This window comes from Phyllobates terribilis, unplaced genomic scaffold (assembly GCF_046119375.1).
Source record: "Phyllobates terribilis strain yellow unplaced genomic scaffold, ASM4611937v1 Scaffold_3__8_contigs__length_932513732, whole genome shotgun sequence".
Taxonomy (NCBI): domain Eukaryota; kingdom Metazoa; phylum Chordata; class Amphibia; order Anura; family Dendrobatidae; genus Phyllobates; species Phyllobates terribilis.
The window spans coordinates 352,247,595-352,273,168 of record NW_027362763.1 but is presented as its reverse complement, the minus strand read 5'-3'; the positions used below and the strand labels follow the sequence as shown (position 1 = coordinate 352,273,168).

General features: G+C 46.8%; 1 protein-coding gene across 3 annotated transcripts in view; it reads left to right on the top strand.

Annotated features, from left to right (window-relative positions):
- Nucleotides 1-19,788, top strand: part of ALPI (alkaline phosphatase, intestinal) — an 84,007-nt gene extending 64,219 nt beyond the window's left edge. The window contains exons 8-10 of one of the 3 annotated variants that reach the window (XM_073675253.1): nucleotides 865-1,044; nucleotides 15,762-15,878; nucleotides 19,052-19,788. In XM_073675253.1, coding sequence (XP_073531354.1) covers nucleotides 865-1,044; nucleotides 15,762-15,878; nucleotides 19,052-19,341 — 587 coding nt within the window. In that variant the 3' untranslated portion in view covers nucleotides 19,342-19,788. Of the gene's footprint in view, nucleotides 1-852; nucleotides 1,045-15,761; nucleotides 15,879-19,051 lie in introns of all 3 variants that reach the window. The other 2 variants (XM_073675252.1, XM_073675254.1) reach the window with 2 other exon arrangements.
- Nucleotides 19,789-25,574: the final 5,786 nt, after the last annotated feature.

Below are 25,574 nucleotides of genomic sequence, written 5' to 3'. Positions count from 1 at the left end.
TGGGCGATCTCGGGTCTCACCCACTGGGCCCCCAGTCCTTTTGACCACACGACAGCGGTCACGACTCCTTTAAGAGCCGTAGCAAGCTCCTCCGGCGTACAACAAACTGCGTTAGGATCACTAATCCCGGGTGCGTCCTCACCCGTAGGTCACCGTCAGATATCTGGAAAACTGTGATGATGCAGGTAACTGAACGATCACTTTCTGTAGGCCCGGTACAGACCGCACGCACCTTGTTTTGCGTCAAGCTGTGTCACCCGTTCGTCCGTCACCGCAGACAGGTCAGCACGTCTCTATTTCACCGAGGACAGGGCAGCACGTCTCTCTCTCGTTGTCGGCAGGTCAGACTGTTTCGCCCCAACTGCCGATCTGCTCTCCACAACCAACTGTCTTTTTCGCGCGAGCCCAGACACCTCACTTCCTCTCTTCCGTCCCTCTCCTCTGTCCCCCAGCACTGTCCAGGAAGTCCCCCGTACACTCTTAATCCCGTCCCCTGGCAACACTCGGCAGGACCCTGGCAGTTCCGGCGCCGGAGTTCCGCACCTGTCCCTAGGCAAGTCTTCCTTCTTACACTTGTTTATAAAAAAAAACTGCATGCAGTCCTGAACTGCGTCAGAACTGCCCTGCGTGGCCTTACCCTTAATAAGGGAGCTTACTCATGGGGCCAGTATTCTCTTATTTCTTTCATTTTGAATTTGGTGACAGTAGAGTTCTCCGATTATGATAATGCAGTATTAACACTACACCCTTTTACTTATTGATAGGTTGATATAACATTAAATCAGTATAAAATGATATATTTTATTCATTCATTTGAGATAATCAAAGTATTCTTCTTCTTATCGTCAACACGTGGTAGGATAGATCATGGACATCACGAAGGAAAAGCCAAATTGGCACTGATGGAAGGTGTTATGTTTGATCGAGCAATAAAAAGAGCATTAGAGCTGACAGATGAAGAAGACACATTGACTGTAGTCACTGCTGACCATTCCCACGTATTCAGTTTTGGTGGCTACACCTACAGAGGAAGCAGCATCTTTGGTGAGCGTGCCCTTTGAATATTACAGTCACCAGTTTGAATCTATGAACTTCTAAAACCTTATTGTATTGTATAATAATAAATATTACATTGTGGGTCTGGGGTCCCATGGTGAAGCTGCCACATATCACATCCATCAGCAGCCACCAGCGAGCTCCGAAGTTTGAGGAAACACTAAATTGTTACCTTCAAATTTGTGTGTATTCGAGTTTGAAGTACCCCAGCCTTATGATATACATATGGCAGGAAATTCAATGCATCTGAAAGATAACTTATGGCAGGTCTTTCACAGAAGTTCTCTTTGTAATTCTAAAGCATTCTACATAGAGGTCTTCCATCTGATCTTCTGTAATTAAAACTTCACAATATAAAGCCAGATTAGTCATGTATCATAGTTTATCTAGTGGAATAGGTAGTAAAATATGGTCAAGTATGATTTGCTTCAGAGGAGCAGGGAAGAAGAAAGAACATATTGGGTCAGATTTCCCAAAATTGACTAATTTTAGGTGCATAGAAAGATAACTAATATGTGGTGCAAATTTACATCAGACAGTCTTAAAATCTGCCAAATTTATCATAGTATTTCATTGTGGATGATATATTTGGTGCATTTTTAGACTGCCTAGTCTAAATTTTTGCTCACTTTTGGATCACATCTTAAATCATGTCCTCTTTCTAGAGACATCTTGCCTCCCTATCATTAAGCTTTACCCATTGTTAAAGGGGTTGTCCAGGCTTGGGGTACTAGTCTGCAGTCACTCTATGTGACTGTAGACTTGTGCACACTGTCAAAATTCTGCTGTAGTGGTGCTGGTAGCAGTCATGTACATGACCGCAAGTATTCAATTTGTAGCCTTGCTCGGACTTGTCTAGTCGGAATGTGGCCGAAAGTATTCAAACAGTATATTTGCGGTCACATGACCACCTGCTCTTGGTGCTGGCACCGGAGAATCCTGACAGTGATCACGGTGCATGCTGTGAGGATTCATAACTCTGCTCTCACATAGAGTGACTGTAGACTTGAACCCCAAGCCCGGACAATCTCTTTCAGTAAGGAAAACCATGAGGGCTTTTTGTTGCAAAGTACACAAGAATTCTGCTGCATTCAGCTTTTAGTAAATCTCCTCCAATATGTTTTTCATACTTTCAAATGTAGTGCCACATTAAACTTATCTGCCATTTCAATGCTTTCCCACTTTTGACCCAAATTGCAGATGTGACGCCCAGCTGTGCTTGGTATCACAAATCCTAGAAGGGTGTATTGAAGGATTCCTCCACAAGAGGCCCCCATAACCATTCACACATCTCCACCTTCCACCTCAGACCACCAGAGGGAGCCCGTTAGGGAGATATATAAGGGAAGGTGGAGCCAGGCAGCAGTTAGTCTAGACTGGAGTCGACAGAAAGCAAGTCTGTTGAGGAGTTCCTGCAGAGCGAGACACAGAAACAGGTCAGTCTGCAGTGGAGCTCGGTGATTCAGCAATTCCTCTGAGAATTCAGTTGGTGCAAGCCTGAAAACAGAGTTGAGTCCAGACTCAGTTGTAGCTCAGAGAGGTGAGCTTTAGGTGTGCCGGCGCCATAAGATCGGTGAAGTGCGGCATGCTGCCGTTAGTGTGAGTAGCCTATTGAGGGTCCGAGTAGGCCGAAGGCAAAAGAGTAGAGAGTTAGCTCGTAGGGGGCAGAGGAGCTTAATTAGCTCACCCCGAAGAAGAATCAGTTACCGGACACCGGGTCCGAAGCTTGCCGGGATCTCCACGACCCAGTAAGATAAACCGGAATCCCTGGAGAACTACAGGCCCCAGGATCGCTAAAGTGCTGATACGTACCAGAGCCAAGAGACACATAGGCCCCGTAAGTCGGGAGCGTGCACTCCAAGAGAAGGCCCTACCACAAGGTCAGCCAGCGCAGGACAGAGACAAAGTTAGGCCTAGCTCCAGGCAGGTCAGAAACGTACTACGCAGAAGCCAGAACCAGGAGGCCCAAAACCTGCTCATTGGGGAGGATCCGGACATACACCCTTAACCCTACAGTGCTCCGGGGAGTGCCTAGAATTCCACCAGTAAAAGGTACTGAAGTGACTATTGTGTCCGTCCCTGTTCTTCCTCTGGCACGGCGGAGTCTCGTCGTCCTGCATCCCCGTTCCTATACTGCCCTGAGGCCCAGCTCTACCTGTGGGGAGCTATACCATCCTGCTGCCTTATCACCAGCCTCAGTGGACTGCGCAGCGCTGGTGATCCTCACCAGAAGCCACAGGTGGTGTCACGAACTCTTTATTTTATAAACTTTACCAATATCAACCCTTTTTTTTTAAAAGAGCGGCCCAGGGTACGGGCCCGGGAGCCGACCACCGCGACATCCCTAAAGGCCAGGCTAAAGGCCCGGGTACCGAGTTATCCCCATCTTCCTCTGGGCTAGTCATCTCTTTCCTGGCGTCACGAACAGGATTGCGTGCCCGCTGCAACGACGAAGTGTTTTGCCCGTTGCCACCGGGTACTGTGCGCCTTTATTTTGAACTGTGTACGTAAAGTTGTGGTGAAGATAGCCGGTATGGTTGGGCCGTTGAGCGAGAAGAAGGGCGTAACCACGGGAAAGTAAGGGGCGTACCTGCAAAAGAGCGCGAAGTCCCGGACACGCCCCACGCCTCGACGTCAAATCAGGAAGCGCCAGGTCCTGAAAGGAGCATCGCTGAATGCTCTGACGTAGGACGCAAACAACGCAAGGTCCTGAAGACAACCGTCACCTGCGGAGCTGCTGCCTACCGGAAGAAAAACCAGAAGGTAGGCCAAGGTTAACTAGGGGGGCGCTAAGATGTCCGTCGAACAGCAGAACGCCGACCTACCGGTCAACGTCCCTGAAGTTCAGCCCGCGCCCGATAATGGGCAGGCCAAAGCCGCCGCTCCACCAGCAGCGCCTGTAACACCTGTTATTCCTATGACTTTACCGTACATTCCAGGAGCAAAGTGGCTCCCCCAGTACAACGGTAAACCAGATACCCTGTCTGGATTCAAGCGGAAGATATGTGGTATTTTGGACATGTACTCTATGACCGGCAAACAAAGAGCTGCCGTTGTATTAGGACAACTGACCGGTGCTGCAGAGCGGGAAGTGGAAACATGGTCGGCCGCAGACCGGGAGACAGTGTCCGCGATATTTCAAAAACTACAGACTGTCTTTGAGGACCTTACTGAGGCGGACCTCCGGATGAGGTTCTACAGCTGCTCCCAACAACCAGAGGACAATGTTCAGGACTACGCCTGGCGTCTCCAAGGGGCCCCTTCGGGCTCTGAATCAGGTTAGCCCAGCCAGTGTTGAGAGTGAGAACAAAATGCTGAAGGAACAGTTTGTCCGGGACTGAGGTCTCCAGAGGAGAGCAGGACTGTGCGTTGGTGGTCCCTGGATCATCCTGATGCCACCTTTGACAATCTCAAGGACATGGCTATAAAAGGACTGCAGCCCCTGGAAACAAATGCCATCCAACATTATCAAGGAGGGGTTGCCCCAGAGCCTGCTACACCTACCTTTTACCCAGTGACTGCTGAAGCTAAGGTTCCAGCAACGTCCCCTAAAGAACTGGACAGTCTGCGCTCTGAGGTATGTCAGTTGAGCAAAACCCTGACCACTGTGCTGAGTGCTCTGCAGCTGCGGACGGAGCCTGAGGAAGGAGGGAAAATCCTGCTAGCCGACAGCCCTGAGGATGTCCCCTGGATGCGGAGGAGGAGGAGGCCAACACCACCCTCGCCGAGGACCAGTGACCAGCGCCGCCCACCAAGGGAACCTACCTGCTACCGCTGCCGCAAGACCGGACACCTCGCCCAGAAGTGTCCTTTAAACGAGAAAACCCTGGGTCCGAGGGCCGCCACCCAGGAGTAGACTCACCAGGCCCATCAGACTGGTACAACAGGTTCGTCGGAGGAAGACCTTTCCTGTCCATCGTGTTGGACGGGATCCCGACGCATGCCCTGCTGGACACAGGATCTCAGGTAACCATCATGCCTGAAGTCCTCTACAAGAGGTTCTGGTTCATGGACGACCTACGTCCGCCAGCTCCAAGTTTGTCTGTATATGCTTCAAATGGACTCCCCCTTACATAGTTACATAGTTTATAAGGCCGAAAAAAGACAAGCGTCCATCCAGTTCAGCCTATTTCTTGTGCACTGCAGCTATTCCGCAGTGTTGATCCAGGGGAAGGCAACAAAAAACCATGCGGTATAGGCCAATTTACATCATTGAGGAAAAATTCACTTCCCGACACCAATCTGGCAGTCAGATTAAATCCCTGGATTAATTAACTAAGCATAAGATGTAATTTTATTGTTCTCAAGAAAGGCGTCCAGGCCTCTCTTGAACTCATTAAGTGAGTTGGACATCACCACTTCCTCTCCCAGAGAGTTCCAGAGTCTCATGGCTCTGACCGTAAAGAATCCCCTTCTATGCTGGTGCAGGAACCTCCTTTCCTCCAGACGCATAGTGTGCCCCCTCATCTTTGTCACCACCCTTGGTATAAACAGGTCATGGGAGAGATCTCTGTACTGCCCCCTGATGTATTTATACATGTTTATGAGGTCTCCCCTAAGCCTTCTCTTTTCCAACGTAAATAGGCCTAATTTTGACAACCTCTCTGGGTATTCTAGTCCCTCCATTCCCTTTATTACCTTAGTCACCCTCCTTTGTACCCTCTCTAGCTCCAATATGTCTTTCCTGATCACCGGAGCCCAGAACTGTGCACAATATTCTAAGTGCGGCCTTACCAGCGCTTTATACAGAGGAAGAACAATGTTCTCATCATATGCCCCTATTCCTCTTCTGATGCATGCCATGACTCTATTTGCCTTCGCAGCTGCTTCCTGACACTGGGCACTCCAATTTAATTTGCTATTAACCAAGACGCCCAGGTCCTTCTCCATGTCAGATTTCCCCAACGGTTTCCCATTTAATATGTATGGGTGACCGTTGTTTTTCTTTCCTATGTGCATGACCTTACATTTATCGGCATTGAACCCCATTTGCTATTTTTTGGCCCAACTCCCCAATTTATCTAAATCCTCCTGTAGCTGTGACCTATCCTCATCTGTATTAACTACTTTACAAAGTTTAGTATCATCTGCAAATATTGCTATTTTACTATGCAACCCTTCCACTAGATCATTAATAAATATATTAAATAATATAGGGCCCAAGACAGACCCTTGAGGCACCCCGCTAGTAACACTGACACACCCTGAGCTTACTCCATTGATAACCACCCTCTGCTTTCTATCACTCAGCCAGCTATTTACCCACTTGCACACATTATCCCCCAGACCAAGCATTCTCATTTTATAAACCAACCTTTTGTGTGGCACGGTATCAAACGCTTTGGAGAAGTCAAGGTATACAACATCCACTGACTCTCCCCGGTCCAGCTGTGAGCTCACCTCCTCGTAGAAGGCGATCAGGTTTGTTTGGCAGGAGCGATCCCTCATGAATCCATGTTGATATGGAGTTAGACAGTTAATATCATTAAGATATTCTACAATAGCATCTCTAAGAAATCCTTCAAACAATTTACCCACAACAGACGTTAAGCTTACTGGTCTATAGTTCCCAGGGTCACTTTTAGACCCCTTTTGAATATTGGTACCACATTTGCTTGGCGCCAGTCTAGTGGGACAGTCCCTGTCCATAAAGAGTGCTTAAATATAAGATACAGCGGTCTGTCTATCACATTACTTCATTCTTTTAGTACCCGGGGGTGTATGCCATCTGGGCCTGGTGACTTGTCTATTTTGATATTATTTAGGCGTTTCTGAACTTCCTCCTGGGTTAGGTGGGTGATATTTAGCGGAGGGTTTACTTTATCACTCTGCATTTCCTCCGATAAATTGTTTTCTTTTGTGAAAACAGTGGAGAAGAAGCTATTGAGTAGGTTTGCTTTACCCTCATCGCCCTCTAGGATTTTACCCAGGTTATTTTTCAATGGGCCAACTCCATCAGTTTTAATCCTTTTACTGTTTATATAGTTAAAGAACAGTTTGGGATTCGTTTTACTTTCATTGGCAATTAGTCTCTCTGTCTCCTCTTTTGCTATTCTTATTTGTTTCTTACAGATTTTGTTTTTTTCCCTATAAGATATTAGCGCTTCCTCGCTGCCTTCTTGTTTAAGTTTACCGAAAGCCCTTTTTTTGTTTTTCATTGCCCTCTTGACTTCCTTATTTAGCCACATTGGCTTCCTCCTATTCCTAGACCTTTTATTCCCATAAGGTATGTACCTTCTACAGTGACTATGTAGGACTGTTTTGAAAATTTCCCATTTTCTATCCGTGCTCCTATTACTAAAGATACTATCCCAGTCTATAAGGTGAAGGGCATCTCTTAGCTGATCAAACTTTGCCCTCCTGAAGTTCAGTGTTTTTGTGACTCCCTTGCTGGGCACCCTACTGAAGCACATGTGGAATTGTATAATGTTGTGGTCACTATTTCCCAGGTGCCCCCCGACCTGCACCTCAGTTATTCTGTCTGGCCTGTTAGTTAATATTAAGTCTAAAAGGGCCGTCCCTCTAGTTGGTTCCTGCACAAGTTGTGACAAATAATTGTCTTTGATAATTGACAGAAACCTGTTTCCTTTCTGAGATCTACAGCTTTTGGTTTCCCAGTCTATATCGGGGTAGTTGAAGTCCCCCATAATAATCACCTCGTTATTTTTTGCTACTTCGTCTATTTGTCTCATTAATAGACTTTCCGTGGCTTCTGCTATATTTGGTGGTTTATAACAGACTCCTATGATAATTTTATTATTGTTTTTTGCCCCATGTATCTCCACCCATAAGGACTCGACCTCCTCATTTCCCTCCCATACATCCTCCCGTATTGTAGGCTTTAGACACGTCTTTACATATAGACAGACTCCACCCCCTTTCCGACTTCTTCGATCCCTTCTAAACAGACTGTAACCCTGTAAGTTAACTGCCCAGTAATAGTTTTCATCTAACCATGTCTCGGTTATTCCCACTATGTCAGAGTTACCTGTAGATATTTCTGCTTCCAGTTCATCCATCTTGTTTGTCAGGCTCCTGGCATTTGCTAGCATGCAGTTTACACGATTTTGTTTTGTTCCAATCTTCTCCCTGTGGATTGTATTAGAAATTTTCTTACCTCCCTTCCAAGTATCTTGTCTTGGACCTTCTTTGTCGCACTTCATATCTTTCATTAGTATGTTCTCTGGTTGCATGTTCGTGTCCGGCATTTTTCTTCCCATCCCCTCTTCTTCTAGTTTAACGCCCTCCTGATGAGTGTTTCGAGTCTCCTGGCGAATGTGTGTTTCCTGGGTTTGTTGAGGTGTAGTCCGTCTCTGGCAAGGAGTCCGTCATAGAGGTAATTCACACTGTGGTCCAGGAATCCAAATCCTTGTTGTCTGCACCATCGTCTCAGCCAGTTGTTCACATCAAGGATCTTGTTCCATCTCCTGACGCCATGCCCGTCTACTGGAAGGATAGAAGAAAAAACTACCTGCGCATCCAGTTCTTTTACTTTCTTCCCCAATGCTTCAAAGTCCTTGCAGATTGTCGGTAGGTCCTTCTTTGCCGTGTCATTGGTGCCAACATGTATCAGAAGAAATGGGTGGACATCCTTGGAACTGATGAGCTTCGGTATCCTATCGGTAACATCCTTGATCTTCGCCCCTGGGAGGCAGCATACTTCTCTTGCATGTCCGGTCTGCAGATAGCTGCTTCTGTTCCTCTCAGTAGTGAGTCTCCCACCACCACCACTCTTCTTCCCTTCTTGGCTGTCCTTTTTCTTGTCGCTTCTGGGTGTTTCTGGGTGCTCTTTTCTTTTTTGCTTGCTGGTAGTTCCTCATCCTTAGGTGTGCCATCTTCGTCCTCCACAAGTCCTTGGAATCTGTTTCTCAGTTGTGTGGTTGGTGGTGTCTCCATGGTCTTCTTGCTTCTTTTGGTCACTTGCCTCCACTTGTCTGCCTCTGGAGGTTCTCTGACGCTTCCTTCACTTTCCGTGACCAGTAGTGACGCTTCTGTTCTGTCCAGGAAGTCTTCATTTTCCTTGATGAGTTTTAATGTCGCAATTCTTTCTTCCAGTCCCCGCACCTTTTCTTCTAAAAGAGCCAGTAGTCTACACTTCAGGCAGGCGAAGTTGGTTTCAGCTTCTGGTCGATCTGTGAACATGTAGCACATGTTGCAGCTCACCATGTAGGTTGTCACATCTGCCATGCTGCTTCTTGTCCCTGCTGACTTGATGTCTGTCTTCTTTCTTGTGATACCCTAGGATAAACAAATTAAACAAATTCTTTCTTTCCAAGCAGCTGGTCCCGGCTGTACCCAGCGATCTTCTAGCTGAAGGAGACTCTTCGCTTTTCCCAGAAGGCACCTGGAATGTGCAAATTGTCCTCTTCAAGCTTCAATCCCTGGTTTGGCGATGCTTTCCAAGCAGCTGGTCCCGGCTGTACCCAACGATCTTCTAGCTGAAGGAGACTCTTCGCTTTTCCCAGAAGGCACCTGGAATATGCAAATTGTCCTCTTCAAGCTTCAATCCCTGGTTTGGCGATGCTTTCCAAGCAGCTGATCCCGGCTGTACCCAACGATCTTCTAGCTGAAGGAGACTCTTCGCTTTTCCCAGAAGGCACCTGGAATATGCAAATTGTCCTCTTCAAGCTTCAATCCCTGGTTTGGCGATGCTTTCCAAGCAGCTGATCCCGGCTGTACCCAACGATCTTCTAGATGAAGGAGACTCTTTGCTTTTCCCAGAAGGCACCTGGAATATGCAAATTGTCCTCTTCAAGCTTCAATCCCTGGTTTGGCAATGCTTTCCAAGCAGCTGATCCCGGCTGTACCCAACTATCTTCTAGCTGAAGGAGACTCTTCGCTTTTCCCAGAAGGCACCTGGAATATGCAAACTGTCCTCTTCAAGCTTCAATCCCTACTCGGGGTTAAGAACATGACTGTAAAGGTGGGGAGAGTGGAGCTGAAGGACCATGGACTAATTGTGGTGGAGACTAACCCTGATGACAGCAACCCATATATGGTACTAGGCACTAATGTTGTTGGTAACTGTTTGGGAGAGGTTGTGTTCTTGCTCCAACAGATCGCCGACACTGCCAGACCGAGACAGAGGAGGGCACTGCAGAGAGAGATCCGCGTCCTGATGTATCAACAGCAAGTAAAGTTAACAGATGGTGAAATCGGTAACGTGCGGGTAACAGACCCTATCCCCATTGTTGTCCCCCCAATGAGTGAAATGCTCATCTGGTGTAGAGCTGCCATAGGTCTTAGAGGACAAAGCTACCAGGCGGTAGTAGAACCCCTTTGCTCTGAGCTCAGACCCACGCTCTTAACTGTCAGGGGAGTGGTAGATGTACGTAATGGGAGGGTGCCTGTCCGTCTTCTTAACCTAGGGGAAGATGAGGTTAAACTGCCACGTTATGCCACTGTTGCCAAGTTACATGCTGTCAACAACAACTGTATCCACGAGGCGGAGTCCTTAACTTCACCAGAAGAAGTGGAGGATAATGACCCTGCAACCCAGGTGGAGGATTGGTGTCAACAGCTCCATGTTGGGACAGACACCACTCCTGCCCATCAAAAACAGGGTGTACACCGGGTGGTTCAAGAATACTCGCCGGTGTTCAGTAAACATCCACTTGACTTCGGGAGGGTTAAGGGGGTTCAACATCATATCCCCACAGGCAACCATTCCCCAATTAAAGAACGTTATAGGCCTATACCCCCAGCTCACTACCAGAAGGCAAAAGAAATGCTGCATGACATGAGGAAGGCGGGAGTAATTAGGGATAGTTGTAGTCCCTGGGCGGCTCCCCTAGTGCTGGTTAGGAAAAAGGATGGGAGCATGAGAATGTGTGTAGATTACCGTCAAGTAAATCGCATTACACATAAAGATGCATACCCTTTACCATGCATAGAGGAGTCCCTAGCTGCCTTGAAGTCTGCAAATTACTTTTCTACCCTTGACCTCATTAGTGGTTACTGGCAGGTCGCTGTGGCTGAGGAGGACCAGGAGAAGACGGCCTTCACCACCCCGATGGGACTCTGCGAGTTCAATAGTATGCCGTTTGGACTCTGCAATGCCCCCAGAACGTTCCAGAGATTGATGGAGTGCTGCCTGGGACACCGCAACTTCGAGACTGTGTTACTTTATCTGGACGATGTAATTGTGTACTCCAGAACGTACGAGGACCACCTGAAACACCTGGCAGAGGTATTTGAGTCACTGTCCCGGTACGGGATGAAGTTGAAGGCCTCAAAGTGCCTCCCGCTCTAGAGGAAGGTACAGTACCTGGGGCACATTGTCAGTCCGGAAGGGGTAGCACCAGACCCGGAGAAGGTCACTGCCATCCAGAAATGGCCGGAGCCAAAGAACCTCAAGGAGGTGCATCAGTTCTTGGGACTAGTAGGATACTACCGGAGGTTCGTAAAGGACTACACAAAGAAAGCAGCTCCTCTGCAAGACCTCCTGGTAGGGCAGTCTCCCAAAGGCAAAAACCCTCCATTCCACTGGGGTAAAGAACAGGCTGAATCATTTCAGGAGATGAAGGAGATCCTGACAGGTGATGAGATCTTAGCCTACCCTGACTACAGCCAACTGTTCCTGCTGTATACGGATGCCAGCAACGAAGGCCTGGGAGCTGTCTTGAGTCAGAAGCAAAATGGGCAAGAGAAAGTCATCGCGTATGCAAGCAGGAAGCTCCGCCCGACTGAGAGGAACCCAGAGAACTATAGCAGCTTTAAGTTGGAGTTCCTGGCCTTGGTCTGGGCCATCACAGAAAGGTTCAAGCACTACCTAGCCTCCAGAAAGTTCACTGCCTTTACTGATAACAACCCCTTGACCCATCTTGAAACAGCAAAGTTGGGGGCTCTGGAACAACGATGGATGGCTCGGCTGTCAAACTACCAATTTACAATCAAATACCGGGCGGGCCGCAAGAACGCCAATGCCGATGCCCTGTCTAGGATGCCTCACCAGTCAGACACGGAGGAAGAAGTGGATGACTTGGAAGAGATTGAGCTACCTGCCTTTCACAGGAATGGGATTATCCATGAGCAACGAGCCTCCAGGAAGCAGCGTGGAAAGACGTTAAACCCCCTTCCTCACCACAGCTGGAAAGAGACCCAGGACAGCGACCCGGTTGTCAGCCGCATTAAACAGCTGATAACCCAAGAAGGTGCCTCTCTGGAGAAGGAAGCGTCTCTCCAAGCAAAGCAGCTGTGGAATGAGAGAAGCCGGCTGTTTATCTACCGTGAGAAGCTGTGCCGGAGGTACGTCAATCCAAAAACCCATGAGATGGTATGGCAGATAGTAGTCCCTAAGACAGACATCCAAATGGTATTGGAAGCTTACCACGATCAGGCGGGGCACTTTGGCTGGAAAAAGCTAGAGACCCTGCTGAAGTGTCGATTCTACTGGGTAGGAATGCGCAGCTCCATTGAGAGGTGGTGCCGGGACTGTGGACCCTGCGGCCTAAGAAGGAAAGACTTCAGCAGCCAGAAGGCACCCCTGCAGCCCATCAAGATGACTCGGCCCCTGGAGATCGTGGCCCTGGACCATGTCAAGCTGTCCCCTAGCAGGTCAGGGTACTCCTATGCTCTGACTATGGTGGATCACTGCTCACGTTTCCTGGTGGTCGCCCCTGTCAAAGACCTGACAGCAGAGACAGCAGCGAAGACGTTCCAAGCGTATTTCTGCCGACCCCATGGATACCCTGAGCAGGTACTGACTGACCAAGGCCCGGCCTTTGAGGCTGAATTTTTCAAGGAGTTCTGCCATCTGTACGGGTGTAAAAAGATCAGAACTACACCTTACCACCCACAAACAAACGGTCTCTGCGAAAAGATGAACAACATCATCATCGACCTGCTAAAGACCATACCACTTGAGGAGAGAAACCAGTGGCCAGACCTACTACCTGACCTAGTGGATCTGTACAATCATATACCAGTCAGTTCCACCAATTGCACTCCGGCATATCTCATGCAGGCAAGGCCAGGAAAGCTGCCCATGGATTTGGAGCTTGGTGTGGTAGAACCTGAAGCTGATATGACCACTGAGGACTGGGACACCACAAGACAAGAGCAGTACAGAAGAGTACAAGCTTGTGTCAAGGACAGTCTTACTCGGGTGAGAGAAAAACAGGAAATTCAATACAACAAAAATGCACCCGCAGAACCTTTCACACCTGGTGAAACAGTACTAAAAAGGAAAAGACGCAACCACAAACTCGACGACCAGTGGGAAAAAGACCCCTACACTGTGTTACCGTCAAAGTTTGACAACAAAAAGACCTGTATAATTAGTCCAGATGGAGGAAAAACATCTGCTACAGTGTCCAGGGACCATCTAAAATTGTGTCCACATCTACTAAAAACTCAGGAAGAAGTGTCTCTCCCAACCCAGGAAGAACCTAAAGAAACAGTGATACACACTGATCTAGGAGACTTCCCAGCGGATTGGCCTCAAATAGGAGGTGTAGTAATCATTCCAGTACTCCAATTCTATGAACAGCCAGAAAACCCTCCACAGCAAGTTGAACCTGTAAGTGCTGTAGAAGAGCCAGCTCAAGAAGTATCCCCGGATGAAGGATCCCCGGCAGGAGCGGAGCAAGAGGGCCCAGCCAATGGTAGACTTGCCAGTCCAAGAGAGAGGTTAAGGCAGTTTTACAACATGGTTACACGTAGGACTGGTAGAGTAACTGAGGATATAGACACTGACACCCCACCACCTATTGCACTACGCAGATCAGTACGCAGCACAAGAGGTAAACCTCCTGTTAGGTACACTCAGTAAATAGTCAAAGTTTCTGAAAATATGTATAGTTACCCCTGGGGTATTGTGTATTAATTGGTAATGTACTGCATAACTGTTTGTTTTCATGCATACGTTTATTAATTTGTTCTTTTTCCTATTAATTTTTTATTTGCATGATGAACTGCGTGGCTGAGGACTGTGTGCAGCCCAAAAACTCTCTATTGTATATAATTGTACTCTCTGGAGTGCCCTTTTAGGTGACTTCAGAAGGAAAACCTGTCTGGAGTGGCTCTCTTGGAGGTCCAACACGGGATCTTCATGTCCTGCAGCCACCCCAGGGCCTACATAGAGGGTTTAGGACAGGTCCCTCAAAACCACCAAAGTACTCTACCTTTTGAGATGGACATCCTTCTTGGGAACCTCACCACAAGATACTTGGATTCTGAGGACGCTTTGTATTTGTTTTGGTTATGTAATGTTTAAGATTCGTGCCTCCCATAAAGGGAAGAATGTTCCAGTATTGCTTATATTTCCTATTGTTACTGTTTTTATAAAAATGTACTTCAGCCCGGGAGTGCTGAACTTAACTAGGGGGGAATGTGACGCCCAGCTGTGCTTGGTATCACAAATCCTAGAAGGGTGTATTGAAGGATTCCTCCACAAGAGGCCCCCATAACCATTCACACATCTCCACCTTCCACCTCAGACCACCAGAGGGAGCCCGTTAGGGAGATATATAAGGGAAGGTGGAGCCAGGCAGCAGTTAGTCTAGACTGGAGTCGACAGAAAGCAAGTCTGTTGAGGAGTTCCTGCAGAGCGAGACACAGAAACAGGTCAGACTGCAGTGGAGCTCGGTGACTCAGCAATTCCTCTGAGAATTCAGTTGGTGCAAGCCTGAATACAGAGTTGAGTCCAGACTCAGTTGTAGCTCAGAGAGGTGAGCTTTAGGTGTGCCGGCGCCATAAGATCGGTGAAGTGCGGCACGCTGCCGTTAGTGTGAGTAGCCTATTGAGGGTCCGAGTAGGCCGAAGGCAAAAGAGTAGAGAGTTAGCTCGTAGGGGGCAGAGGAGCTTAATTAGCTCACCCCGAAGAAGAATCAGTTACCGGACACCGGGTCCGAAGCTTGCCGGGATCTCCACGACCCAGTAAGATAAACCGGAATCCCTGGAGAACTACAGGCCCCAGGATCGCTAAAGTGCTGATACGTACCAGAGCCAGGAGACACATAGGCCCCGTAAGTCGGGAGCGTGCACTCCAAGAGAAGGCCCTACCACAAGGTCAGCCAGCGCAGGACAGAGACAAAGTTAGGCCTAGCTCCAGGCAGGTCAGAAACGTACTACGCAGAAGCCAGAACCAGGAGGCCCAAAACCTGCTCATTGGGGAGGATCCGAACATACACCCTTCACCATACAGTGCTCCGGGGAGTGCCTAGAATTCCACCAGTAAAAGTTACTGAAGTGACTATTGTGTCCGTCCCTGTTCTTCCTCTGGCCCAGCGGAGTCTAGTCGTCCTGCATCCCCTTTCCTATACTGCCCTGAGGCCCAGCTCCACCTGTGGGGAACTATACCATCCAGCTGCCTTATCACCAGCCTCAGTGGACTACGCAGCGCTGGTGATCCTCACCAGAAGCCACAGGTGGCGTCACAAACTCTTTCTTTTATAAACTTTACCAATATCAACCCTTTTTTTTTAAAAGAGCGGCTCAGGGTACGGGCCCGGGAGCCGACCACCGCGACATCCCTAAAGGCCAGGCTAAAGGCCCGGGTACCGAGTTATCCCCATCTTCCTCTGGGCTAGTCACAGACATTGTAAAATGTTAATTTAGTAACAGATAGTGTATTTTTAAGCCTTAAACATCAATGAAAACTAATAAAAGAAAATGTAATAAACTACTGTATAATACGGATGATGAATCACAAGATCAGAAACAATCAAACGAAAGATAACATAATATATCTTGGCTGTTTGTAGGTCTCGCTCCCAAGAAAGCACTTGATAAGAAGTATTACACATCCATCTTGTATGGTAATGGTCCAGGCTTTAGTATGACACCAGGTGGACGTCCTGACATTGATACTTCTATAGTTGGTAAGATTTTTATAAAATGTTTATAATGTTGTAGGAGCAGTGTCACAAAGCTTCAGTATAAGTTAATAATCAGTAAAATATGGTATAACTACCTATTATCCTAGGCTACCTATGCTATTAAAATACTTTATAGCATAGCCATAAGACATAATGTAGACATAATGTGGCCCTGGTCAGAATTAGATTAGCCAATTTAGAAGGCAGTAAGTCATCAAATAATATCACTATATGGGAGGACCAAATATTGTCACTATACAGTTAATAGTATCAGCTTCTTCTGTCTTCTGAAGTCTGCAGCAAGACAGGCGATGAGATGCAGTTATGTCAATTTGGCCACTGGATAAGCTCTGGGAATCTGTGCCAATGGTCAAAGGAATAAGCAGGCCGGCACTCTCCCACGGCTTCTCTCAGTAGAAGAGAATTAATAATAATAATCTTTTTATTTATATAGCACCAACATATTCCGCAGCACTTTACAATTCAGGCAATTTACAGACATTATCGGCACTGCCTCCACTGGGGCTCACAATCTACATTCCCTATCAGGATGTCTTTGGAGTGTGGGAGGAAACCAGAGAACCCGGGGGGAACTCACACAAACATGGGGAGAACATACAAACTCCTTGCAGATGTCCTTGGTGGTATTTGAACCCAGGATCCCAGTGTTGCAAGGCTGCAGTGCTAACCACTGAACCACCATGCTTCAGTTATCGTCAGAGTCTAGTTGGCATGTGACCGTAAATATGCAAATCGCATACTTGTGGTCATATGACCGCCCACCTGCATGGAGAAATCAGGAGAATCGTAACAGTGTGTGCATGTCAGAATTTGTCAGTCTCATAAAGTGACTGCAGACCAGATAACCCTTGTAAACCGAGGGGGGAGGGGCATGGACATACACTTGGGCCCTATGACTTCACAAGGCCCCAGAACAAACATTAGAAATGTCCTCCCATGGAAAAAAATGTTTTTGTTCTACAATTTTCACATTGTTCCAGCAGTGCCAGGTATAGTCAGCCACAATTTAACATATATTTTCCCCCTTTCTTCTTCTGTATAGCACCATGTGTCTGAGTTTCCTCAGTGTCTGAATACCAGACTCACAAATCACAATGCCCTCAAAATGCCAGGCTATCAGTCGGGAGACATTTGTACATACACACTCACACACCACACACACACAGACACCACAGTCACACTTCTCTGTATTGTCCGTCTGACAATGATGGTCAATGATGGTGGACAGATGCTGCTGCACACACAGGTCATTTTCCAAGGCAGCAGGTACTGTGTGAATATTCTATCTTAATTAATCAGGCCCTTGCTTGATACCATCTGGGCATGGACAGTTCCATCCATCCTGAAGCTGGTCCCTCCATATTCAATGTCATGAGTTCACAAGTGAAAAATCAGTAGCCTCCTCCACCATGCTCTATGTCCTGACAGCTAAGACACCCTAGACCTCATCAGCATAACCACAACCTGCAAGGTCACCACTCATATATAAGGGGAGCTGGTGACAGCGGTGTTAAGGAATCACTGCACGTTTTATTGAGGAAGGACTAGCAACACACTGTAGTTATTAGTACTTTATTTATAAGTAAAAGGAACCTCTGCAAACAGAATTATCTGCAGCTCCATAATGATAGATATTGCTAGAGGGCCTCTACTCCCAATCCACAGTAGGATAGCAGATGTGTAGTCTGACAGGGTTCCTTTTGGGGATGGATGCCCTGGGCAGTTGCCCAATTTGCCCTCCCCCATCCACCTAATGCCGGCCCTGAACATTGCAGTGTATGTAGAGGTATTACTTAACTTATGGTAATGGTCATCTTTTTTACGTATATGGAATATATCCTCAATCTTATAGAAAGTATTACAAAGACATACATATGAGAATGAAAGTCAGTTCTTTTTTATGCAGTTCGTCCCTCCAATCTAACTTTTACCTTTTCATTAATTTTGCTGATCCCATGTTTTTCTTCCTTCCCCCATCATGGCCACATCGCTTCTCTGACCACAACATTCACATGAGCAGCGCTGGCCAAGTCCATTTTGTAGGTAAAGAACTCCCAGCTGTGAGTTATGTGCTCACATTGGCCAAGATTTATTTGACAAATTTTAGGGCAATTAAAACACTAAAAAGCAGGTGTCCATTATAGAATCATACAAGTGAACTGAAATCCCCCTTGAACCAACAGAATATTTTTAGCAATGCGCTGTGTGAATGAAGTGTATACTGTAAGGCTATGTGCCCACGATGCAGAAATGCTCCGGATTTTTTCCTGAGCGTTTCTGCATCTCCCTGGCAGAAAAAAACGCATGTGGATTGTACATGCGGATTGTACATGCGTTTTTCCTGCCAGGGACAAGCAGATGTGAAGCGTTCTTCACATGCATTTCTGCATGCGGGTGTCAAGCGCTTTCCAAGTGATTTTAGCATCACTTGGAAAGTGCTTGTCAACTTGGTCACACTATATAAATCCATGCAACCGGCATGAATTTATATACTGTTAAAGAAAGAATGGTAAAAAATAAAAAAATAAATCTATACTTACCTTCTGATGGCCCCCGGAGTCTTGATTCGCTCTGTCCTGGCTTGCCGGCAGCTCGCAGTCTACCGCGATCTGCCGGCAAGCCAAGACAAGCATGCCGGGGCCATCACAAGGTAAGTATAACATTTATTTTTTATTTTATTCTTTTTTTCACAGGTTCTGTGGTACCCGGGTCCAGAGGAGAGTCTCCTGTCCTCCACACCCTGGTACCATCCGCACATTGAAACGCTTGGATTCCGCATGTACAGATCCAGTGATGCGGAATCTAAGCGTTCCAATGAAAGTCAATGGTGGCGAAAACGCAGCGCTTTTGCAAAATAATTGGTAGTGCTGCAGATTTTTCCGCAATGATAACCCGCAGCGGAAATTTCCGCAGGATGTGCACAGCACATGCGGATTATCATTGGGGAACATGGCAGGCCTTCTACCATGTGTTTTTTAAGCGTTTCTGCAGCGTTTTTGCCGCTGCGGAAACGCTTAAAAATGCATCGTGGGCACACAGCCTAACCGTAATGCCTACCATGAGTTTAGATAGGACCCGAAATGTCATTACATTGTATCAACTACTAATGCCCTTTGGCTCTTTTTATGACTTTTTTTCTTTATCTTATATTTAAGAGGAAAAAGACTATAAGGCACAAGCTGCAGTACCATTGGATTCAGAAACTCATGGAGGGGAAGATGTTGCAATATTTTCCAAAGGTCCAATGGCGCATCTTTTCCATGGTGTGCATGAACAAACTTATGTAGCGCATGTCATGGCATATGCAGCATGTTTGCCACCATACACCGAGTGCCCGCCAGAGCGACCAAAGAGTAGAGCACCCTGTATCATGGCAAAGACAAGACTGGTCCTGTTGAGTGCTATGGGGTTGTTGCTGTTATATATTCCTCAGTGGCACATGTGAAAGTAATCTTTGGAGCGCTACATCTAAAGGGAGAACAACGTTCCTCTCTCTTTATTGTATAGGACGCTGGACTGTTATCAACATCTTGATGTCACTGCGGTAAAAACTAAGAAGACGCATTCATTGCAAATTATGTACAAAATAAACTGAAGCAGAGACATCACATTATTACTGTAGAACTAAGTATTAAAAGTTGTGTGAAGCTCTGAATGTTAGGCTATGACTGTATCTCATATCGGGTGAATAGGACGCAAGTATACTCCAGTGGATACCTTTTGAGTGTCTATGGTCCACTATGTACTGTGTAGTATATATACATTTTTTTATACGGCACTCTATCAGAACTGTTTCCCACTATATGCCTTTAGAGTGAGATACGGCACAGTTTTCCATGAGAGACTACGTGAAATAATCATAATTTAATAAACTATTTTTGAGTATCTTTAACACATTTGAATCCTTATTAGAATCCATGCAAAATTAATAAGGAACAAGCAGATAATATACAGAATGTGTATACAAATATAAAGTCATTATGCCAATGCATATATGCAATAGTGTGGTGCTAAGGGCAGAACGTCACATATATCTGCTGGAAATAGTGTTTAGACCAACCGGTAAAATATACACAGCCAATAACAGAAAACCCGAAAAATGGTCAATGATAAGAATAATCATATGAAAAAACTTTATTAAAAACACAAGTGGAAGTGTGGTGGCAATGTAGGAGACAGGCACACACACAATATATAAAACAATAAAACAGCAGGTATAAAAAATGACATATGCTGAGGGGGACCGTAAGATATAAATGTGTGCAATCTATTTATTGGCCATATAGCCACATATATAAAAAAAAGATCTATTATAGCATAATAGCAAGCAAGGTACATAAAGTGCCAAAGGTGTGCATCAAAAATTTATATATATATATATATATATATATATATATATATATACAGTACAGACCAAAAGTTTGGACACACCTCACTTAAAGATTTCTCTGTATTTTCATGACTATGAAAATTGTACATTCACACTGAAGGCATCAAAACTATGGATTAACACATGTGGAATTATATACAGTTAGGTCCATATACATTTGGACACAGACAACATTTTTCTAATTTTGGTTCTAGACATTACCACAATGAAGTTTAAACAAAACAATTCAGATGCAGTTGAAGTTCAGACTTTCAGCTTTCATTTGAGGGTATCCACATTAAAATTGAATGAAGGGTTTAGGAGTTTCAGCTCCTTAACATCTGCCACCCTGTTTTTAAAGGGACCAAAAGTAATTGGACAGATTAAATAATTGTAAATAAAATGTTCATTTCCAGTACTTGGTTGAAAACCCTTTGTTGGCAATGACTGCCTGAAGTCTTGAACTCATGGACATCACCAGATGCTGTGTTTCCTCCTTTTTGATGCTCTGCCAGGCCTTCACTGTGGTGGTTTTCAGTTGCTGTTTGTTTGTGGGCCTTTCTGTCTGAAGTTTAGTCTTTAACAAGTGAAATGCATGCTCAATTGGGTTGAGATCAGGTGACTGACTTGGCCATTCAAGAATATTCCACTTCTTTGCTTTAATAAACTCCTGGGTTGCTTTGGCTTTATGTTTTGGGTCATTGTCCATCTGTAGTATGAAACGACGACCAATCAGTTTGGCTGCATTTGGCTGGATCTGAGCACACAGTATGGCTCTGAATACATCAGAATTCATTCGGCTGCTTCTGTCCAGTGTCACATCATCAATAAACACTACTGACCCAGTGCCACTGGCAGCCATGAATGCCCAAGCCATCACACTGCCTCCGCCGTGTTTTACAGATGATGTGGTATGCTTTGGATCATGAGCTGTACCATGCCTTCGCCATACTTTTCTCTTTCCATCATTCTGGTAGAGGTTGATCTTGGTTTCATCTGTCCAAAGAATGTTCTTCCAGAACTGTGCTGGCTTTTTTAGATGTTTTTTAGCAAAGTCCAGTCTAGCCTTTTTATTCTTGATGCTTATGAGTGGCTTGCACCGTGCAGTGAACCCTCTGTATTTACTTTCATGCAGTCTTCTCTTTATGGTAGATTTGGATATTGATACGCCTACCTCCTGGAGAGTGTTGTTCACTTGGTTGGCTGTTGTGAAGGGGTTTCTCTTCACCATGGAGATTATTCTGCGATCATCCACCACTGTTGTCTTCCGTGGGCGCCCAGGTCTTTTTGCATTGATGAGTTCACCAGTGCTTTCTTTCTTTCTCAGGATGTACCAAACTGTAGATTTTGCCACTCCTAATATTGTAGCAATTTCTCGGATGGTTTTTTTCTGTTTTTGCAGCTTAAGGATGGCTTGTTTCACCTGCATGGAGAGCTTCTTTGACCGCATGTTTACTTCACAGCAAAACCTTCCAAATGCAAGCACCACACCTCAAATCAACTCCAGGCCTTTTATCTGCCTAATTGAGAATGACATAACGAAGAGATTGCCCACACCTGTCCATGAAATAGCCTTGGAGTCAATTGTCCAATTACTTTTGGTCCCTTTAAAAACAGGGTGGCACATGTTAAGAAGCTGAAACTCCTAAACCCTTCATCCCATTTTAATGTGGATACCCTCAAATGAAAGCTGAAAGTCTGAACTTCAACTGCATCTGAATTGTTTTGTTTAAAATTCATTGTGGTAATGTCTAGAACCAAAATTAGAAAAATGTTGTCTCTGTCCAAATATATATGGACCTAACAGTACTTAACAAAAAAGTGTGAAACAACTGAAAATATGTCTTATATTCTAGGCTGAATACCAAGACCTGTACCCTGAACCTGTACCTGTGTCTGTCCTTGTCTGAATCTGTTGGTATCTAAGTCTGGATCTTTTCCTAAATTTCCAGTGTCTGAATCTGTTTCTATCTCTACCTGGAGGGAGTGCTGCACGGAACCCCAAACACCTGCATCCAACACTACACTGCTCCAGGCCGGCTGGAGGGTTAACATGCAGAGCGCAGCTGCTGAGCCCTGACCCTGGCTGGAGTGAGGGGAACCCAAAGGTGGGGGGAACCAGTAGTGGGTGTTGGTGGAGGAAGTAGTTAGAGGGAGCACTTTGTAGGAGTATAAATAGGGAAGCCATCTTAGGGTGGCAGGTTAGTTAAGTGGAGTAGATAGTTCTAGGGAGCTGTTCAGAGGAACAGCTCGGGACAGTTCAGAAGAACAGTCCGGGAGCAGAGTCTCAGTAGGAGATCTGCTCCACAAGTAGGGCCAAGTCTGGAGGCCCCGGAGGGGAGCAGAGAGAAGGCTCCGTTTTGAGAAGGGATCCCAGGGGGTACGGCGAGTGCAGGAAGGCACCCGTACGCCCCGCATCTGCCAGAAGACAGAGGGATCGTGGCCGCATTCTAGTCCCTTGAGGGTCAAGCAAGTCTGTGTAACTCCGACGGAGAGGAGGGACTTCAGAGTACCCAAACAGGAATGAGAGTGGGCAGCGCAGAGCAGGAGGGAGAAAGACCAGTGTGAAGTCAGTCAAAATAGAAACACGAGAAAGTGAGGTTCTGCCAGGTATTCCCAAGCTGCCTGAGGAAGGATTGAACCCCTGCCCGGTGAAAGCAGCGCGACGTGGGAGGCTGTAATCTGACAGTGCACCCTGTGGAGCTAAAGAACTGTGAGTAAAGACACGGATGACTGCACCGCACCGCCTCCGTCCAGTTATTTCGTCCGCACCATCATTCCCTCCCTGCACTACAACGTACAGCGCATCCACCACACCATCTTACACTGCCCTGAGGCCTGCTCCACCTGTGGGGAGCCGTCCCATCTCAAGCTGCCCTAACATCTGCCTCAGAGGACTGTAGCAGCGCTGGTGATCCTCACCAGACACTACAGGTAACGTTACGAAAAATCCTCAAAACCCCATATAAAAGTAATATCCCCTTTTATGGACCGCCCTGGACCACGGACCGGGTCAGCCACCGTGATATCCCCCGACAACCAGAGGCCCGGCTGCCGAGTACCCCACGGCCCTGGGGGCGCGGGAAACATGAATGCGGCCAAGTACAGAGATATCCTGGATGAAAACTCTTCCAGAGTGCTCTGGACCTCAGACATAGCCGAAGGTTCACCTTTCAACAAGACAATGACCCTAAGCACACAGCTAAAATAACAAAGGAGTGGCTTCAGAACAACTCTGTGACCATTCTTGACTGGCCCAGCCAGAGCCCTGGCCTAAACCCAATTGAGCATCTCTGGAAAGACCTGAAAATGGCTATCCACCAACGTTCACCATCCAACCTGACAGAACTGGAGAGGATCTGAAAGGAAGAATGGCAGAAGATCCCCAAATCCAGGTGTGAAAAACTTGTTGCATCATTCCCAAGAAGACTCATGGCTGTACTAGCTCAAAAGGGTGTGTGTCACCCAGGGGGAATATAGGGGACTCGGTACCCAGGCCTTTTACCTTGTTTAGGATGTCACGGCAGTCGGCTCCCGGGCCCGTACTCTGGGTCTCTTAAAAGGGGTTTTAGTGTATGGTTTGTTTCATGACACCACCTGTGGTTTCCGGTAATGGTTACCGGCGCTGCTGCAGACCTCCGGGGGTGATGGGATGGCAGCTGGGATGTTTCTGCTCCCCACAGGCGGACCGGGCCCCCGGGGCAGTGTAGGTGCAGATGGTGGTGATGCTGAGGCTTGTAGTGCAGGAGAGATGGCGCAGCAGGAGTTACTGACAGAGACAGGAGGTTGACTTCAGTACCTTTACTGGTGCGGATATCAGGTACGGTCCAGGGTACTCGGTAGGAAGGATGCACTTCAGGACTTCTCCCCAGTGAGCGGGTATAAGGCCTCCTGGTCCGTGTCTCCCTCTCTCTAAGCTCCTGGCCAGCCTGCAACTGGGCCTAGCTTCTGTGTCGTGCTGTTCCTTAGCCTGTCGCTTGGTGGTAGGACCTTTCTCTGGCAACCACTATCCCTGGACTCCGGGGGTTTAGCTTCAGGTCGACCAGGGACTTATAGTCCTCCTGGAATGCCGGTGATCCCTACTGGGTATAAAGGACCCTGTAGGTGCGGACCCGGTGTTCGGTTTGTGTCTTGGAGTGAGCCTATGATGCTCCTCTGCCCCCTCAAATCCTCTCTCCTCTCCTCTTTGCCTCCGGCCACACTCAGGGCCCTCAATACAGCAGCAGACGTGCTGCGTCTTCACTGCTCTCAGTGGCAGCACACTCTCTAAACAACTAACTTCTGACTGAACTGCGTGGCTCCACCCTCCATATATATATCCCTAACAGGGCTCCCTATTGTGGTCTGTGGTGGAATGGTGGAGGTGTTCGTTTGTAATGAGGGCCTCTTGTGGAGAAGTCCGTCCATGCACCCTCTTGGGTCCTGTGGTACCTGTGAACAGCAGGGTGCCACATTCCCCCCTAGTACAATTCAGTACTCCTGGACTGAAGCATTTTGTAACAGGTTACAACAATAATTATAATAACAATAACAATAATAAAGTTACAGTAAGTCCCGTAACCCGGTGTCCATTTCACCGATAAAAGTGTAAAATGAGTAACATGAGGGACCTGCCTGAAAACCCTCAACGTAGGCCCTGGGCGTGGCTACAGGGCATAAGTGATCCAGGTGTTGGACCACGTCTTCGGCCACGCCAAACGGTTTTTTGTTCAGTGGTCACATAAGGGGGCACTTTTGATGAGTGCAACTATTTACAAGGACAGTTTTTGGCTGCTCACGGTCCTCAGCCTACAAGTCTTTATACCCTTACGGGTAACTAACTGCACATATTATTTTCAGTTTACACAATAAACAGCAGTAGGCAATACCCAACTGGGTAACTATTTACAATATAGGCACTTTGTACTTATTCCCTATATCTGTCAGGGATTTGGCCTTGTGTGCTGCGTGTGGACCTTACTGTTACTGTTACTGTTACTGGTGTCTGTGCATGCACTCTGTGTTAACCTATCAGGTGCGTGCTGGTAGATTATAAAACTGCCTCAATCTCTCTATGGGACTGGCAAGTGCACTGATTACTGGGCCTTCAGGCTCTGTTTCAACGGGTGATCCTCCTCTTACTGGGGACTCTTTCTGTTTCTAGGGCGCTCACAGGTTCTTCTTGTGGTGGAGGTTCTTCTGGTTGCTGAAAGAAGTCTATCACTGGTATGATAACTGCTCCATCAAGTTGAGGCCAGTCCGCAGGGAAATCTCCTATAACTGTCTGAAGCACATCTTCCTTGGGTTATTCCGGTGCTATAGGAGGTACT